This window comes from Vespula vulgaris, chromosome 2, assembly GCF_905475345.1.
Source record: "Vespula vulgaris chromosome 2, iyVesVulg1.1, whole genome shotgun sequence".
Classification (NCBI taxonomy): domain Eukaryota; kingdom Metazoa; phylum Arthropoda; class Insecta; order Hymenoptera; family Vespidae; genus Vespula; species Vespula vulgaris.
This window is the reverse complement of record NC_066587.1, coordinates 6,201,004-6,220,611: the sequence shown is the minus strand read 5'-3', so window position 1 is coordinate 6,220,611 and position 19,608 is coordinate 6,201,004. Positions and strand designations below refer to the sequence as shown.

Below are 19,608 nucleotides of genomic sequence, written 5' to 3'. Positions count from 1 at the left end.
GGATAACGCATCGAATTCTATTAGTATGCTGTATATATCGTATACGTCTATTTATTCGTTCTTAACAAACGTCAAGAAAGAAAGGGAAAGAACCGCAAACACACCCCACGTTTTGCGGTAATATCGTTTTATATATCTTTCTCGTGTTACGTCCATGAATACGATTGTACATGTATGCGTACGTACACACGTACATATAGTGTGGTACGTGTACGCGTATTTGATGTATATAATGCACGCATATATAACTATTCTGAAGGTGATCTTTTATTTTCTTCTTGATTATAACTGTTCCACGTGGCAAACGTATAGAGGTAACGATTATACCAACGGCTGGTTAGAAATAAAGGATAAAAATTAAATAGGACGTGGACATATAGAAAAGAATGATAAGTATACACGTTTAAGTATAACATTTCATTTCCATTCGCTACTCTCCGATGAGCTATTTTCACTCAACGTTTCTATATAGTATGTTAACACGATAAGAAATTATTTACCTTCTATTATAAATTCTATATAGAAAGATGCGTGGGTTTAGTGTTTGAACGTATCGGTATTATACATGGTTTACTTCTCCATAGCTCTCTCGACCTACTCTTTTTGCATGCATATATATATATATATATATATATATATATATATATATATATTAACGATTGTATATATAAATATATCCAATCGTTAATGTCCACATTGATTTTGCCCAAGTTGATTTAAATTTCCCGCTTATTATTAGATATAGATTACTATCACGTGGGACAGAGATTCGACATAAGAATGGTTGTCGTGAAAAATTGCGGGAAAATTCGAATTTGGTATAATTCGTTTTCAGGACCTTTCTTATTATAACATACGTAACGTTTGACGCATACACGCGTATATATGACGCGTATATAGGAGACCGGATTGTCCGGAGGACAGGTTGCGATTATGTAAGAACCGCTTTTACGGCTCCTTGCGCTCTCCGGCAAGAGAACGAAAGTACTTGTGCGAACGTGATCTACGTGTTGGAGAAAGGGACGATTCACGGAATCGAGTACGATATATCGAGAGCTCGCGTATGCCTCCTCCACCACCATTACCATCACCATCACCATCACCATCACCATCACCACCATCATCATCACCATTACTACCATCGTCTACTCTTTTCTCGATCATGCTCCTTCCTCTCTTCCTCCTTCTCCTCTTTTAACTCCTCCTTTTCATTTCTTCTTCTTCTTCTTACGTCCTTCGTATCTTTATAATTTATATAAGGCAACCGGTAAGAACGGGAAATGTCGATTTTTAACTCGATGCTTGCTTTTGTCGTGGCCCGACTATTATATGACAACAACCGCATAGCATACTTTAAGGAGAGAATAAAAAGTACGACCGACTTCCGACGCTGTTTACAGTTTCAAGGATAAAAACTGTCGTTGTCGCTTTGTGGTTCAGTAACGTCAGAGAATTATGTCATTTCACAAAGCGAAATTATATTATACAGGTGGTACGAAACTGAACCATTGAGAGAAAAAGAAAAAAAAGAGAGAGAAAGAGAGAGAAAGATATTCATTCGTGGGCGGCTTTTGTCGATTCGTAATGATCGATCGAAGTTGCTGTTAAATGGGTCGCGTGGCTCGTATTATATTTTTCTTTTTCTCTTTCTTTTTCGTTTTAGTTTCATTCGTCGTATCGTACTCTTATGTTAGTAAGACTTTAAACCAATGGATGAAGAAATTCGGAGATGAAAAGATCGAGACACGATGCTTCTGGCGATCGTCGATCTCCGGAGTCCCTCGGCAAGGTAACGTTGAAATAGGGAGAACGTGTAATATGCATACATACATACATATATATATATATATATATATATATATATATATATGGATATGTATGTATGTTATATAGTGTATAATGTATACTTTGCGAAGGCTTCGAATCCGTCAGTCGATTACGATAGCCTTCGATGTTGTATATACACTAATGTCGCCTTTCTCATTCGTTCTTCTTAAAGCTTGCTAAAGGATAAAAGCTGCCGCCGCATTGATACAATGATACCGAGTTCATTCTAGTTCATTAGAACGAAGTGACGTATTGAAATCAATTAATCTTATCGAGAAGTATTTATATATCCATCTCCTTAAAACTGTAGTTTGTTCTTACGAAATATCGATCTTACGAACGATCGATTTCGATTAATTATCAACGAAGCTTGAGTGAAATTATTTACATTCATTAAATATGGAACGTTTTTCATTCTTATCTAATACAAGTTTAGAAATTTCTACTTTTAATCGAATTTCTAATTTAAATCGACTCTCTATATCTTTCTCTTTCTTTCTTTCTCTTTCTTTATAGATACGTCGATCGTTTAGTATTTAAAAAAATTAGTTAGATTGTTGCTAATTAGTTACTTTATAGTTTGCATTCGACATTAACGAGATTCATGGTACATCTTACATAACACTCTCCTCTAACATTCGATGTATTTCTTTTTTTTGTGACTTTTACCACGATGCAATATCGGATATTGACTTTCGACGCATCAAATGTCATAGCTTCTACATTTCTTATATCTTTTTTATTTGTCTGTCTGTCTGTTTGTCTGTCTGTCTGTCTCTCTCTCTCTTTCTCTTTCTCTCTTTCTCTATCTATCTATCTTTCTTTTTCTATCTCTTCTAATTGGTTTTAAAAGGAAATCCAATTTGCGATTACGCATCGGTAGAATTAGATTGGAGGATACTTCTTATCGATAATTTCTCTGCGATTGCACGTCGTTTTAACTGTGCCGATAAATTAAAGGTCGCGCGAGAAAGTGACCGATGAAGAAGAAGAAGAAGAAAAAAGAAAAGAAAAATTACTAAATCGAGTTACTTGCCACTATATTAAATGATACGCGAACTTTCCGTAATTCGTATTGCGTACGTATAACTGCCCGTAACTTATAAGCTTTTACATTAGATCCAAATATTGCGAAGTAGGAAAACGTTTGCTTGCTCTTTCGCATTAAATTGGAAATTAATTTAACGATTTAATGATTTAACAAACTCTCGGTTACCTCGATTGGAACATATCTAAATGGTGCGAGATTTATACTTTGAGCAAATAAATAACTGAAATGAAAATGTAATAAGAAGAAAAGGAGATGAAAATAAACCTTCGTAGAAAAATAAAATTAAGAAAAAAAAAGAAAAAGAAGAGATAAGACTCGAAAGAAGGTTTCCTTTTCTTCTTATGTAATTATTTTAATATGTTTGTTCCTTTGAATATTTTCTATTTGTTTTTTTTTTCTTTTTATTTATTTTTTTTCTTCATATCATTAACGCATTGACCGTCAAATTAATTTTGCACGAGTCAATGTTTACTTCTCAAAGTTCACAACTTTTTTCGTATACTTTTCATACTTTCATCTTTATATAACTTTTTATATATTTAGAAAAGATATAAAAGAATTTATTGTCATAATTATACTTTAGAAAGTAAAACTATAGTTTTAAAACTAGGACGATATACCAGACGCGTCAAAAAAATGACGAATATTAAATTTCTTCTTTCACAATTGCCGATATCATAATTGTCAGAATAATACCAACTAAAAACCTATCTTTTCGTTAATTTACTATTTTTTAAATCGAACAAACTATAAAAAATATACATATATATATTTCTTTCAATTAAATATCTATCAAATTGACAAACGTGCTAATGATAAATCGCATTTAAATTCTAACGTTCTAAAATATTACGTATAACGTATTAGAAATTTTTAAGAAGAAAAAAAAAAGCAAAAAAGAAAAAAGAAAAAAAATACATTCGAAACGTGAAAGTTCGGATAAAATTGTGCGTCGATCGTCGTTGAGAATCTGCATTATGATAAATTCACTGTATTAAGGAAGAATCGAAATAAACGAGAAGGAAGACAGACAGATAGACAGATAGACAGACAAATAAACGGGCTATGATCTATCGTGTTAGATCGATGGGGCGCGGTATGAAAAGTTAATGTCATTGACATTTGGTGCGTGCCAAGTTACAACAGCAACGACGAGTTCGGTACACGCGTGGCGCGCGTTAAACGTTTCATAATCGAAGGCACAGACCGTTGAGACCTACCATACGGTTATAGGCCATTTACATAACGAGAGGTATGGCTATCTCTTCCAGCCGATCGTATATTTTTCTTTCTTTCTTTCTTTCTTTCTTTCTTTCTTTCATTCTTTCTTTCTTTCTCTCTTACTTGCTTGCTTTCTTTCTCACTTTTTTATTTTCTTGCTTTCTTGCTTGCTTTCTTGCTTGCTTTCTTTCTTACTTGCTTGCTTGCTTTCTTTCTTACTTGCTTGCTTGCTTGCTTTCTTTCTTTCTTGCTTTCTTTCTTTCTTTCTTTCACGCGTGATCGAGGCAAAGATGCAAGAGAGGAACTGGAAATAAATTATTGCGAGGTGTTCGTTCTCCCTCTTCTCCTTATTCCTCCTCAACCGAGTGAGTGAGTGAGTCTTCGGTTCGAGTCGAACATGATTTTGACAAATAAGGGCGAACTTGAATTATGACGTCCTTTTCAGTCACACTGTATCTCTTAAGTACGTCTCTCTTTAAGTGTAGGTACATATATTTATGTAAGTATGTATATATACATGCGTGTGTGTGCGTGTGTGTGTCTTCTTTTCTCGTATAGGTATAAGAATAATTCTTATTGATTTCGTATCGATCGATATTACGTTTTTTTTATATTATTCGCATTATTCGTTTAACAAGATTTTTCTTTTCTTTAATTTTAATAATATAATAATAAATAACGAAGGAAGAATGTTATACGAACGTTTCGTTAAAATATGTTCTTTTCGATCACATCGTATCTCTTAAGTAAGTAAGTAAGTAAGTTTCTTTAAGTGCAGGTACATATCATATTTATATATTTGTCTCCTTTTCATATAGATACGAGATTAATTATTATTGATTTGTATCGATCGATATTACGTTTTTTATATTATTCATTTAATAAGATTTTTATATTTTAAAATAGTATGGATAATGAAGGATGATATGAACGTTTCGTTAAAATCGTTTCGATTATATTACCTGTCTCGAACTATAAAATATTATATATATATATATATATATATACCGTTACGTTACGTCTCAGAGGATAATGATTTTATTCCCACGACATCGAGTGGCAGTGACCAGGCAGGCGTATGCGTGGAAAGGTAACACGGCCTCCTTAAAATCGAGTCCTCTCTTACATAATAGTAATTAAACGCTTATTATTTAATTCTCGTGTTACGAGATATCGAGAAGCCAGTAAGGTATTCTCGTAAAATCGAAACGTTACGTTCTCCGTCAACTCGTTATTCGTTTCATGAATATATCGATACATATGTAAGTCGGCCTACATAGGCGTATTTATTTATTGTATCTACCTATCTCACCTACATATAGGATTAGAAAAATCTTGATAAAAAGATAAATAGAGAAAGATGGTGTGTCTATCGCAAAACGATATAAAACACGAAGTCAGAATATTTTGCAACGTCGAGTACGTGGATAAATATATTTATGTGTGTGTGTGTGTGTGTGTGCACATATTCGTCTTGGATCGTGACGTTCGATCGAGGAATCTCGATCGATATATTGCATCCTCGTCGATCCTCGATCCTCGATCCTCTTCACGATCTTCCTCTACTCGAACACGTGTTTTCTTTTTCTCTTCTCTTTTCTTTTCTTTTCTTTTCTTTTTTTTCGTTTTGAACTCCCGCACGAAGTACATTGTTATAACCCAAGCATATACTTTCGTGTCACGGCGAGATCCTATTATTTATACATTGACCACGAAACCACCCATTCACCCCGTCCGTTACACGCAGAATACCGCATACTGTGTATTGTGGTTTTGTATGATTCACGAAGCTGCGGTTACAGCTTTATAGGGACAAGGTATCTCGGAGTTGTATTTGGAACGTTATTTTTATTTTATTTTATTTTATTTATTTATTTATTTTTTTTTGAACACATTCAAACTCAAACCAAATCATTACGACTTATACATACAATTTTATTCATTTTTAGTTTTTATCTTTTTTCTCCTTTCTCTTTTTTTTTCTCTTTTAATCAAATTATTCTCAAGTCAGCAGACTATCGATAATTCGCTAATTATATCGTTTTCGAAGCGTTTTTTTTCTCTTTTTTGGAGAAATGAATCCAACCGATCGTTACAACTTATACATTGAGTACAATCTTACTTTCATTCTTAATTTGGAATGTTTTCTTTTTCTTTTTCCTTTTTTATTAGACTATTATCAAGTCAATAAAGGATCGATAATCCTCTAATTGAATTAATCTTGAAAAGCGAAGAATTAGAGATCGAAAACTATGTTTAGACAATGCAATATTGCATTTGCAATGATATCTACCGCCGGCGGATAATAAACGTCGAACTTTTACTTCCTGCACCGGGCACGAAATTTATGGACGTCGCAATAATACAATACGGTCATGAACGTACTGTATCTACACATGCTAAAGGTACCTCCATACGTGTATACTTTCTCGTTTGAACGGCAAAGGCAAAACGAAGTAATGCACATTCGAATTGCATTTTGTAGTAGGTGTTCGTTTGTCGGTAGATAGTAGTATACATGTACGACGGAGAGGTCAGTTTCTATGCTTGGACATTCGGATAACTCGTTCATTCCAATAGCAATATAAATACTTTAGTTTTCAGACTTTATTTGTAGTATCATAACTACTTCTTTTTTCTTTTTTCTTCTTCATATATATATATAGTATAATTTTATTGCCATATAGAGATACACGCACGTATGAGTTTTCATCATTTTGGAAGTCATGTATAATTTGTTTTCTATCAATGTTCGATCTCCTTCTTTTTTTCTCTTTCTCTTCGATCGTTACGTCAGTTCATCGTCTTAATAAGAATTTCTAAGACGTTCTGCGCGAACGATTGCACGAAACTTCCGCATCTTTCTAACGAGGAAGGAGAAGAAGAGGAAAGAGCAATATAAAATCTCTCTGAGTTTCAAAATTGAATTCCTCTTAGAAATATAAGTATATCACATATGTGTATACTTATAACGTATCGTAACATAAATGTAATGCTTCTGAATTAAAAGACGAACGGTGAGAGGTATAACTATAAAGAAAGGGAATTTATTAATATCGTACAGCAACGAGCTCTGATTGGTTTTTAATATAAAACGTTGTTCTACATAAAGCACGTTCCACTTGCGTGTAATACGAGAATTATCGAAGATATAGACACTTAGTGCTCGATGAAATTCCTTCGTTGACTTTCAAGGACAATCGTATGTTGTAGAAATGATTAAGATAACTATATCGATCAGAAGAGAGAAAGAGAGAGAGAGAGAAATGACAAAAGTGAGCGGCCTTTTCTGTGTAACATATTTACTTGCGTTTTCTGTCCTTCGTGCAGAGTCGGTCCGTCTGTCGTTGTATATATATATATATTATATATATATAGATATATATATTTTTAATTTATATATTATATATATGAATAAAAAATTTTTTTACACGTCGTTCAGTCGAATCTTAAAAAAATTATTCTGTTGTATAGACCATGTGTTCCAGTTTTACTCTTTACTCTGTATAAACATACACTCACATATATACATATGAACGCATATATACATACATACATATATATGTATGTATATATGTATATATATTAAATATTCTTTTTTTCACGGATAGTTGACCCTATCTTTGCGAAGATACGAAACAGTCTCGTTACACGCGATCTCTTTCACGTACGTGGAAACCTTCATTCGTGAACAAACATTGATTATTTTAATTAAATACTTATTTAGATAATTCTATATATAAAACACATAAAAAATATTCATTCAGACTTCACGATCATTCACAACGAATTTCTTCTCGATTGACAGAGATTCATCGTAGCTTTTCTTTCCCTCTTCTCTTATCTTCTCTTTTTTTTAACGACAGTTGATCAATCAAAAAAAAAAAGAAAAGAGAGAGAGAGAGGAAGAGAGAACAAAAAAGGAAAAAGAGAAAATAGAAAAACAAAATTGAAATTACCTGTTTCTTTGGGAACCACGAGAAGGAGGTGGCAGAGAGTTCCCGGTGACATTGTTAACGTTGACACTGGCATTGCGAGTATTGCGTTGATCCGCAGAGGTCCTGGGCAATCTAGGACTCCCGGCGGTGACGAAGCCCAGGAGGCAAACGGCGATAATTGCCGCCTCTCTCATACTCACGAAACCCTCGACCTCGTTGCCGCTTGAGAGAGAAGAGAGGAGATAAGGAGAGAAAGAGAAAGATTGGGAGAAAGAGAGAATGAAAGAGAAAGAGAGAGAGAGAGAGAAAGTTATCGGCACTTTTTCGCTGAGAAACACTATACAAACTCGTCCTCCTTGTCACTCTTTTTAATATATCCAACTGTAGAAGATTCGATCAGAGAAAGAAATAGAAAGAGAGAAAAATAAAGAGAGAGAGAGAGAGAGAGAAAGAGAAAGAGAGAGAAAGAAAAGACAGTATCAGTTATTTGTATATATGCACTTGATTCTTACTTCGAGTCACAAAAATCCACGTCGAGCACTTTTCTCTTCGTATACGATCGAAGAGATCTCGTTTAAGTCACTCGCGACGATCGAGATGGATCAAGAACCGTCGTACGAATCTCCACGGTAGGAGGATCGACAGGTTCGAACGAAGCCGGTGTATTACCCGGCTTCTCTTTCTCGCGACGTTATTGATCCTTTTTTAACCTTGACGTAAGAGATTGATCTCCGTATTAGTAGAGTTTATAATCCTAAATCGTTATTGCCTTTTTTATCGAATAAATATAACGAAGGGGTTCGCGTAATTATAATCAAATGTCATTCTCCGTGTTCGACGTTCAACGGGATTTCTTTTACCGATTTTTTCTGATCGGTTTCTCTTTCGACGACTAAACGCGATAATTATCGATCGATCGATGGATCGATCGATCGAAACTGAAAACGACTCGTAGATCAAAGATCAATAACGAGTGCGAGTAACACACTTCGACGGAAGGGCAAAGATAAAGATCGAGATTTAAAATGGGGCCTATAACAAAAAACGAGACGCGACGCGGGATAAAACGAAAAAAAAAGAAGTAACGATATCGTTCGATTACTCTCGATCCGTCCTGAAAGACGGCGTCTGGCAAAGTGTCGAGCCGGTTGCTTTCCGCGTCTCCCTTAGAGTGTGCGGCCGCGGCGCACGCGGGAGGAGGACGACAAGCCTCCTCCGATCCGGGGCTATCGAACGCTCGGGAGAACACGCTGTGCCGGTAGCCAACGGAAAGAGTTTACCGTAGTGACGGAAAAGTAGGGTTGTTGCTTCGAAATAACTCGAACAACTGTGTTCTTCTTTTTGTAATTGTCTACAGTTAGATAGATCCTCTTTCTCTTCCTCTACCTTCTTCTTCTCTTCTCTTTTTCTTTTCTTATTTTTTCTTCTTTCTCTTTCTCTCTCTCTTTCTCCCTCTCTCGCGTGTTACCTCCCTCTTTTTCTTACTTCCTTACCCCACCCTCTCGATACGGCGTGTCTCTCTTTCACGGAGGTAAGCAAACCGACAGGACCGTGGACACGCGTTCTCAGTCAACTGGAAGACTTACTTTCACGCGAGATCCCGTGCCCGCCAAAGTCTATACCACCTTCTCTGTCGTCTTTCCTCTTCCCCTCTTCTAGTTCTTCAAAAAGGAAGAAAGGGTGGGGTTACTCAAAACCGACCGCCCGCGTCGTTAACACGATCCGATGATTCTTTTGCAATTCCGATTTTGACGTTTCTTGTCTTTCTTATCAAGCTGTTATCCGAACGAGGAAAACAAAGTATTGCCGAGTTTCGTTTTAATTATGGGAAACTCTTTTTATCGGCAAACTCTCACGGAATTATAATGTACATAATTTAATTTACTTTAATTATTTCATTTTGATTTCTTTTTTTGTTTTGCTTTTCTTTTTCTCTTCCTCGTTTTCTTTTTCTTTTCTTTTTTCTTTTTTTTTTCAAAGATTGTGCAACAATCTTGATTTTGCCGTCGTACTTTTCTTTTCTTTTTTTTTCTTCTTTGCATCAGATCTTTCGTCCTATTAGAATGCACGGCGTCAACCTTGTAACTGCTACGAACGAAATATTTGACACATTGATTGATTGATATATTAATTTATCAATTATATTTTAAACGTTTTTTTGTAACGAGAGAGAGAGAAAGAGAGAGAAAGAGAGAGACTGCGATTGCAAATCATAATAAGAGTAAGATCTGATGCGATAGATATGACAATGAATTATGTCATATTTATTTATTTTTCAGACAAGGACTATTGACCAAGGACTATTTTATATATTTCATTCTCGTACCTTGATTTTTATTTTTAATTACGTACTTTCCTCATAGAATAATTTCAGGGTAATAAAGTTGTTGTTTCCAAGTGAACAAGAATGAAGTTTAATCAAGGGAAACGAGATCGTTCGATACGCAATATTTTCATCGATATTACTCGTTCGATCTATAAAACGTCATTTCGAGGGACAAAACGTTTTACAAATATTTTCATGTGACACAATTGTGTATTATTCTTTTTCTTCCTCTTCTTTCTTCTTTAATTTTACAGAAGGAAGTGATAACGTTTAAAATTTATTTCGTTCGAATACTTTGTGTAATTTATCGTGTGTTCGAGTCAATCACGATCGATCGTAGGTATAAGTATCGATCCGATCTCGCGTAGAAAGGTTCGCCCGAGTGCTGACCAAAATATTATGTAAATTTCTAGACACTCGATAACAGCGTCATTATAAATGGTGCTCCACGATGCCGTAATATCCGTAGTGGCCAACTGAATGGGATAAAGTGCTTCTACGATATTTACGGAGTCACCTGTCTATCTTGTGAATGTTCACATACCCGTTACGTGGAACTCTCGAATCTCAAAAGATTTCTCAATCCTTATTTTCTTCTTTCACTTTATCTTTCTTCAATGGAAAAAAGTACATTAGAAAATTTCTATTAGAGAGTAAAGAATTTAAATCCTCATTCACTTCTCGATAAATTTTTCTGCAAATTATCATTCTATAAATGAAATCTCGTTTTCATATTTTTCCTTTCCAACATATTTATATCTTAATTGTATAGTAAATCAATTACAAAATGACGTTGAACTGTTTGAAATTCTTAAATCCGAGGACATCAACGCTCTTTCTCTCTCCGGTAGAATTTCTATTTCTTCGAGATATTCCAACGTACGTTGTTACATTTCTTACAATAATTATTTTAATTTTATTTTTCCTTTTCGTATTTTTCAATGGAGAAGAAGCCTAAGAAAAATTTTATTCGAGAGTAAAGATCTAAATCTTTACGAAATCCCGATGAATTTTTTTGAAAATGAAAATCCATATTTAATAATAACGAGATTGTATGCTGTTTCTTTCTTTTCAACGTATTTGTACATATATCTTGATTAGATAGTAAATTGTTACAAGATGACGTTAGACTGCTTGAAATTCTTGAATCCGAGGAGATCAACACCCTTTCTAGTCGAGTTTCCACTTCTACAATACATATATTCTAATATACGACATTGCATTTCCTACGATATTTATTTTTTTCATATTTTGTTTTTCTTGTTTCTGTTTCTTAATGATAAAAAAATATCAAAGAAAATTGTACTTCTGTTCGAGAGTGAAGATCTAAATCTTTATAAATTTTCAATAAATTCATTTGGAAATCATTATTTTAATAAAAACAAGATTGTATGCTGTCTTTTTTCAATATATTCATGTCTTGATTAGATAGTAAATTGTTGTAGGATGACGTTAGTGGACTGTTTGAAATTCTTGAATCCGAGGAGATCAGCACCCTTTCTAGTCAAGTTTCCACTTCTCCAGTATATTCCAATACACGTGTTACACTCTCTAAGATGATTTATATCGAAGCACTCCACCCCTTCCATGTCCTCGGGCACGAGACGCGTTATTCATCGTATATCGAAAGCAAAAATTCTTGAGAGCGTATCGTGGGAGGAGAACGATAGAGGGAATGTTTAGTGAGAGTAAAGCCGAGGTATCTGCTCGCTCGATTAAGTACAGATAAATGACCCTCCGTAGAAGATAAGGAAATAACTTAAGTTTATTAGACCGAGTCGGCAGAGTTCACAGATGTTAAGAATTATTAAAAAAAGAAAAAAAAAAAGAAGAAAAGAGAAAAGAAAATATTCAATATATTCCTTTTGATGAGTATCAATACAGATTCGAAAGAAACACCAATACGTACGTACTTTTCACATCGTTGCGATCAATAAATAATTATAACACTGTTATAATTATTAGCACATTATTTCTTATTAGATATTGAATATACGATATACGTATATTTGATTGAAAGAAAACGATGAAAGTTTTATATTATTATAATCCATTTCTAAACTCGTCGGTGTTCGGAGGAATTAAAGTGAAAGAAAAAAGAAAAAAGAAGAGGAAAAAAAGGGGAAAAAGAAAAAGGATCAGAAGAATGTTCGCGAGTAAGTTCGAAGGAAAGAGCAACGAACGTAAAACTCGTGGAAAAGGTGAGGGGGTAGAAAAGAATGGATTTACAGCGAGTTACGTAAGTCCTTTGGCCGTTTGCAACTCTTTACTCGTATCTCGGCGTTATAAAAGGAGAACAAACTGTATTTTAAAAAAGTAGCCTGCAGGCGAGGCTCGTTCCTTCCTTCGTTTTTTCCTCAATCTCCACCTCCTCCACCTCCATCACCTCCATCACCTCCGTCACCTCCATCACCGGTCTCCTCCTCCTTCTCCTCCTCCTTCTCCTTCTCCTCCTCCTCTTCTTCCTCTTTCTCCTTCTTTATCATTGATTCCTTAGACTTCGATTTCTTCCTTCCTTTCTTACGTTCTTTCTCTCCTTGCTCCTGGATTTATCGAACTAAGGCCGAATCACAAACCGCGACTCTCGGAGAACGGTCTATTGCCTTGAAACAACGTCGAGCGAAATATTCTTAGTTGCTATCTCCAGGATTACGATCTTCTGTTCTTCTAGAGAACACGTTGAGCAATTCGGATCGATCGATCGGTCGATCGATTGATCTGTAGATCGAGACATGATCCTTAACCCGTTTACGTTAACTCCAGTCCATTATCGTTATGCATTTATATTTATTAATTTTGGGTATTATTTCTTTTTCTTTTTTCTTTATTTTTTGTAGAGAGAGATATATATAAGATTCGTATGCCGTTTACGAGTCCATTTAAGAATGAATTTATATTTATTAATTTTGGGTTTCATTTTCTTTTTCGTTTTTTCTCTATTCTTTTTTCTTTTTCTTTTAGATCGATCGATCCATCCATCGAGATATGATGCTTGTCTCGTTCGTGACAAAGTTCGCGAGTAAGCTATTTTTGAGAATTTATTTCCTTATTTTTATTATTACTTTTTTCTTTCTTTCTTTTTATATCGTTCATTCGAAACATGATCTCTCTTACTTACGTCGAGTTCGCTATCGATAAAAATGTAGTATTTATTAATTTTTTAATCAATCAAATAATCGAATCTCGAATTTATTATTGATAAGAATATATATATCTTATTTATTTATCAATATCACTTTTTCTATTTTATTTACATATATCGAGACATAATTTCTATCTTATTTAAATCGAGCTCGGTATTTTTCAAAATGAATTATTTATTAATTTATTAATATGTTCGATTTTGAATTATTTTTTTTCTTTTAGTTTCTAGCAACTTAGTTTCTATATTCGTCATTTAAAGGATAGTTAATTGGCTACTTCCCTTTTTGACGAAAGGTTGGACCGAATATTTTCCTTTTACTTCTTTTTTTTCTTTTTCTTTTTATGTCAACATTGTTGGAATCGTAATCCGATCGCCGAAGCGGCAACATCCGACTTACAAGTCCCGATACTTTGTTACACTGACGCCTATCCTCCTCGTATTTCAAGTTTTTTTTTTCAATTTTTTTTTCTTTTTTTTTATTATTATTCCTTCCTCTCTTCCTTCCCTCCACGTTGTTACAGACAGAGAGCGTGGACTTTCGAGTCCAGTGGCACCTATCGGTGCAACCGGTTTTCCGTCTTCTGCAAACGCACTTCTTGTATCCTTGATTTAATGCGAATCCCGAAAGGGATACCGCCTGCTTACGCAAAAGTCAGAAGAATGAGAGTTCAAAATAGAGCTTGAGGAAGAGAGACGGAGTAAAAAGAAAAAAAAAAGAAAGAAAGAGAATGCTTGAGAAAACTCGAGGAGAGTGTCGAACTGGTGGCTGAACTTTTCGTAGAAAAGCCGAGTATGTTGTTTCTCGACGAGAAGAGATCGATCTGTTCCAGGGACTTTTCTTCTTAAGGAAAAGAACGATATATCGTTCGATCGAGTTACCAAGAGAGAACTAGAATCGACGATGAAAAAATTATTAACGGTTTATAGCAAGAAACGTATAGAGTAAGAGTAAGAGTAAGAGTAAGAGTAAGAGTAAGAGTAAGAGAGTAAGAGAGTAAGAGAGAAATGTAGGAGATGTGCACTTTTATAGAGACAAGTTTTTCTTTCACGAACGTACGACCGTGATAGTTCTCACAGTTTCTCACAGCTTCCCTCGCAAACTAGCTAACCAGCTTCCTGAACGTTATATCATATATGTCTCGATATTTTCTTAAAATTCGAACTATCGAAATTATCTCGTTATGTTAAGATATACCTTATGTGTATCTCGAAAAAAAAGAAAACAGAAAAAAGAAGAAATAGAACAAGAGGAAAGAAAGGAATTTATCGAATTGATCATACGGATATACGTACATAATAGGAAAGATTGCAATAACCTTGAGAAAATATTTCATTTGAAATTTTAATTAGACATTTTTATAAAAATGATTGAAGCTGGTTCTTTTGAACGATTGATATATTTAATCTCGGAAAAAAGGTCGATTTTTTATTTGATTAATATTAACAGTAACTCGGACAACAATAACAACAAAGGAACGATTATTTTTCAGAATAAAAGAAATCTTCAGAAATGTTTTACCGTTCTTATTCGCATGACTCTTGATTTAATACCAAAGAGAACCGATTTTTAGTTCATTAACCCAAAGTAACAAAGAATGATTATTATTTGCGAGAAAAAAAATTCCTTCAAAATGTTTCAACATCCTTCTTCGCATGACTGCATAAAAAGAAGGCTCTAGTGATTCTTGGGAACAACGATGATCTACAACGATGATGACAAAAGATGACGACGTTAAACTGAACCGAAGAAAATTCTTGGTACCATTACTTAATTATCTTTGTGTTTCCATCCAACATCTATCTAATCTCAATCATGCGATTGGACGATTATCGTTTCTCAGTAATCTTCGTACCATCGTCGACCATCATCGTTCCAGATGCTTTCATTTTCGATTTTTATTTTTCTTCTTGTCTTTTTCTTTTTTTCATTTTTAATCGATGTTATGCAAATATCTTGCAAATTATCCAGTCACGCACGGATTATCCTTACACGTATTACACATTTATATATGTATGTATGTATGTATTTATGTATATATGTGCATGCATTTGTGTATACATGACAATTGCATATGGATTACCTAGCAATTTGCAAGTGAGTGTTCTTCGTATAACTTTGCACGACCTTCTTACACTCCCGTTGATTTATTTTTCAATGAATTTTAATACGAAGTATAACGAAGCATACACCATGTTCTACTTTCCCGTTAGCGTAAATATGTCGTCGGAGTTACAAGTACGAACTTAACAGATTCTTAACTTCCATTAAATTAAAACATATCTCTTTTAAAAATCAATTACTCTTACACGGAAATGTCAAATAAAAACAACGGGAAAAGGAAGAACAAATAAATAAATAAATAAAAAACTTCACGGTAGTGTACATACATGCACGGTCGGTAATTTCAAACAACGAAAGGACACCGTCATTACCGGCAGAAAAAAGCGGAAAATTTGAAAGACCGACACAGCGTTAAATTTCAAACGACGACAACTATAAAATTGATGCGAAAGAAATGTTTTCAATCGCGATTCGTTAAGGAAATCAAAACCTATTGAAAATAAGAAGAGGATAAGTATTTTAACGTAGGAAGTAAATGAGGAAAGGAAAGAACATTTGCGGACTTCGACAAGCGCAACGGAACTTTAATTAGTGAAATGCTTACCACGATCGACCCCCCACTTTTCTTCTCTTCAACGTCCACGCGTCTCTCTCTCTCTCTCTTTTTCTTTTTTTTTCTTTCTCGTTAGCTTTGACCACCCGGCGGGCACGACACGGTGCAGCCTTTCGTCACGAACTGCCTTTCTTCCCAGTTATTACCAAAGGTGACCAACCTCCTTAGTCGTTCAAGAGGTATATATAAATATATTCTATGCGTTACGTATATGTATATATATATATATATATATGTTTGTGTGTATATATAAATAATGTAATAAATAAACACATGTATGTACGTATATATATACATGTGTGTGTGTATGTATAATAATATATAGTCAAGAGGTATAAGATAGAATCAAAGTGCAATGTAGGATCAAATGTTACATCTTGGATGTGAAAAGTTGATAATATATATATATATATATATATATATATATATATATATATATATATATATATATATTATCCCAATAGATTTACAAGATATATAATACATTCCATACTCGATTCAGAAACATCCATACTTTCTTAAAAAACTGATTTACATTATTTTCACAAAAAATTTGCAATGTTTCATATAACTATTAAAATCTTAATTTAAATAGTATGAAAGAAGTGAAATTGACTTATGTTATTAGAATTATAAGCAAAAGACAGCGATGTGGAATATATTAGCATAGTTACTCTGTTTTGAAAAAAAACTGGACTTGTATCTCTTTTTCTTGCTCACCAAAGATATATAAAGTATTTTCTTTAATTTGGAATATCTCGTGAAAGATTGAACCTGAATCACGAAATTTTTTTATAAATATCGTGTAAGAGCAAAATAATAGTATATAGAATATACACTCGCACGTACTCGCATATACTCACATATACTACTATATTAGATGTACACACATACACACATCATGTATTGATGCATTATGAACCGGATATCCATCGTGTTGAAACCACATTCGATATCTCTGAAGTGTGGAAATGTTTTCTAACAGTTCAGTTAACTCATCCAGTTAAAAAGTTTCTTTATTTTCGACCATTCAAACTAGCATCTATAAAAAATGATTCAACGGTTCAATAATTTTTTTTTCATTTTGCATCAGTTGCTCAACTTTTGTGAATTTTTATTCTTTTATTTTCCACTCAAGCTCACGCGAAGGTTGCAGTATTATATAGATCATAGAATTCGTTTCAACAAATTACAATCTTATTATTAAAAGAATTCTTTTCAAAACGGATATCGAATGTTTCAGTATCTCAACATTTTTGTCTATGTTTGTCTTTTTTAAAAACAAAGAGAAGAAAAGAGAGATATTTCGTTTCAAGATGAATGAAAAAAAATCTCTTAATTCCCGATCGAATTTGGCTATTAAATATTAAAATTCATTAAAAGTAGTTCTTGATATAGTTTTGCTCACGATAAATAAAAAATAATAATTTAAGTTTACTCCTATCTTAGTGCGTGTGTCTTTATACATACATACGTAAAGAGTAGCTATTTTATCGTGCGTAACACAGAAGATTAAATCCATTTACTTTGATCGTTAACTACCAACGCGTGTAATGTCACTTAATCAAATTTGATGATATCATATAGTTATTACGAATGAAATGAATACATTAATTTGTATTATCTTTCTTCTTATTAAAAAAGTTCATTTTAGAAGGAGAAGGTCATCCCTGTTGTTTTCTCCATTCGCTTACTTAGTGTCATGTCCTCGAAGAGAGTGTCCAAACGAAACGAGAAAACAAAGCCATCGTGCTGATTATTATCGCACGCATTGGATAAGTCTTTTAATGATTTCCTTTAGGACACGAACAACCATCGAGACTACGAGGACTACGGCCTTGTGCAGTCTAACCGTATGTGGAACACCACGTACGTATGTACCTAATCTACGTGGTGACTGACATTTCCGAAGATGTAATTAGCGAGAGTTCGTAATTAGGAAAATTGTTCGTTAACCAGACTTTTTTAAAGAAAGTTCAACGTCGATAGAACAAGGAGAAGAAAATTAAGAGAAAGAGAGAGAGAGAAAGAGAGAAGTTCCTGTTCTTCTTAACGATAATTTCGATGTTAATTTATCGGATACATAGAGACACACATACACAGACACACAAATCGAGAGAGTATCCTACTTTAAGGAACCAGTTATTTATCTCGTAATATACGATAGTTCTTAACCTTCGTAGTGACCTACTAGATTTTTATGATATTACTAAGTAGATTTGAATTAAATAGGATTTAATTTTTTTTTTTTGTTAGAAATTTTAAGATTTGTTTGTTTTTTTTCTTTCTTTATCTTTTCTTTTTTTTTTTTAGATTTTTAAAGATACAAGAGGACCTTCGTTGCATTTTTATAATATGATTTACACCTTCGTATTTAAGCGAGAATTGATTTTAGTAACAAGTTTCAGGTCTATTCCTTTTTAACATTTTTAAAAAGATTTTATATTTATCTCACTTGTATGAAAGATAAAAGAAATATACTCGAAATTAAAGTACGATATTTCAATACATTTTCACGATTGTTGTTTTTCTTTCTTTTTTTCTTTTTTTTTTTTAAATTTTTTGATATATTCTTTTTCTTTTTATTTTGGAACAAGTTAAGAAAAATGATCGATTCGATCGTCGACAAGGTCGATCTCGGGATCGAAGGATTACCTTGGTCTGGCTGCTCATTGTGATCCTTGGTTGGTGTGTTCGAATGAACCAGATCAAGTTGGACAAGAAGTAAGAAAGGGAAATAAATGAATCCGGTTTAAAGACATTAACGTAGTCCCGCGTAAACGCGTCTAGAATAAAAAGTCGAACTCTTTATTTCGTACTTGATTAGTGAAACGTGATCTACAACTGGACGTTTTTCGATGATCTTTATAAATTATATATCATCGATTAACGATAGAACAAACGTTTTCAAACGTATACGAACGTTGATTTATCTTATACTTTTCACTTTCAACAGATACGTAAGATTTATATTGCCGCAAATTACGTGCAAGTACTTCGCACGATGACCTTGTATGGCAACATCATTCTGTTTTTCTTTGTAAGAAGTATTTCTCTATTTATATCTAGTACGTGAACAATTGTGGAATAAGCGGAACAATAGATGAACTGTTAAATACTCCTGAACAAAGAACACAATTACCTACGTATCGAATCGATAGAGAAATGAAATTCTAATCACGTCGATAACGAACAAGTAGAAATTCTCGACTTTCTTACAAGAATAAAATTGTCATTGTGAATTAGAAAAAAAGTATCGTAATGAAGGAAGAAGTATCGTAATTTTCTATTGATCATTTGTTTTTCGTACTGAAGTAACAGTTCAATGATTAGTTGAAAGAACAAGATTGTTAGCGTATTGGATAAATAATATCACAAAAAAGAGGAACAAAGATTGAATGTATATTGTGATTTTACATTCGTCG

The 19,608-nt window shown here is 33.7% G+C and overlaps 2 protein-coding genes across 3 annotated transcripts in view; one reads left to right on the top strand and one right to left on the bottom strand.

The window, feature by feature from the left end:
* The window catches only part of LOC127061488 (angiopoietin-2), a 34,030-nt gene extending 24,542 nt beyond the window's left edge, over positions 1 to 9,488 (bottom strand). Inside the window, exons 1-2 of one of the 2 annotated variants that reach the window (XM_050988415.1) lie at positions 8,550 to 9,488; positions 8,059 to 8,259 (exon numbers count right to left, since the gene is read on the bottom strand). In XM_050988415.1, the coding sequence (XP_050844372.1) occupies positions 8,059 to 8,231 (173 nt within the window). In that variant the 5' untranslated portion in view covers positions 8,232 to 8,259; positions 8,550 to 9,488. The remainder of the gene's footprint in view (positions 1 to 8,058; positions 8,260 to 8,549) is intronic. The other variant, XM_050988416.1, reaches the window with a different exon arrangement.
* Positions 1 to 19,608, top strand: part of LOC127061490 (uncharacterized) — a 48,838-nt gene that overhangs the window by 25,606 nt on the left and 3,624 nt on the right. The gene's annotated exons all lie outside the window — the stretch shown is intronic.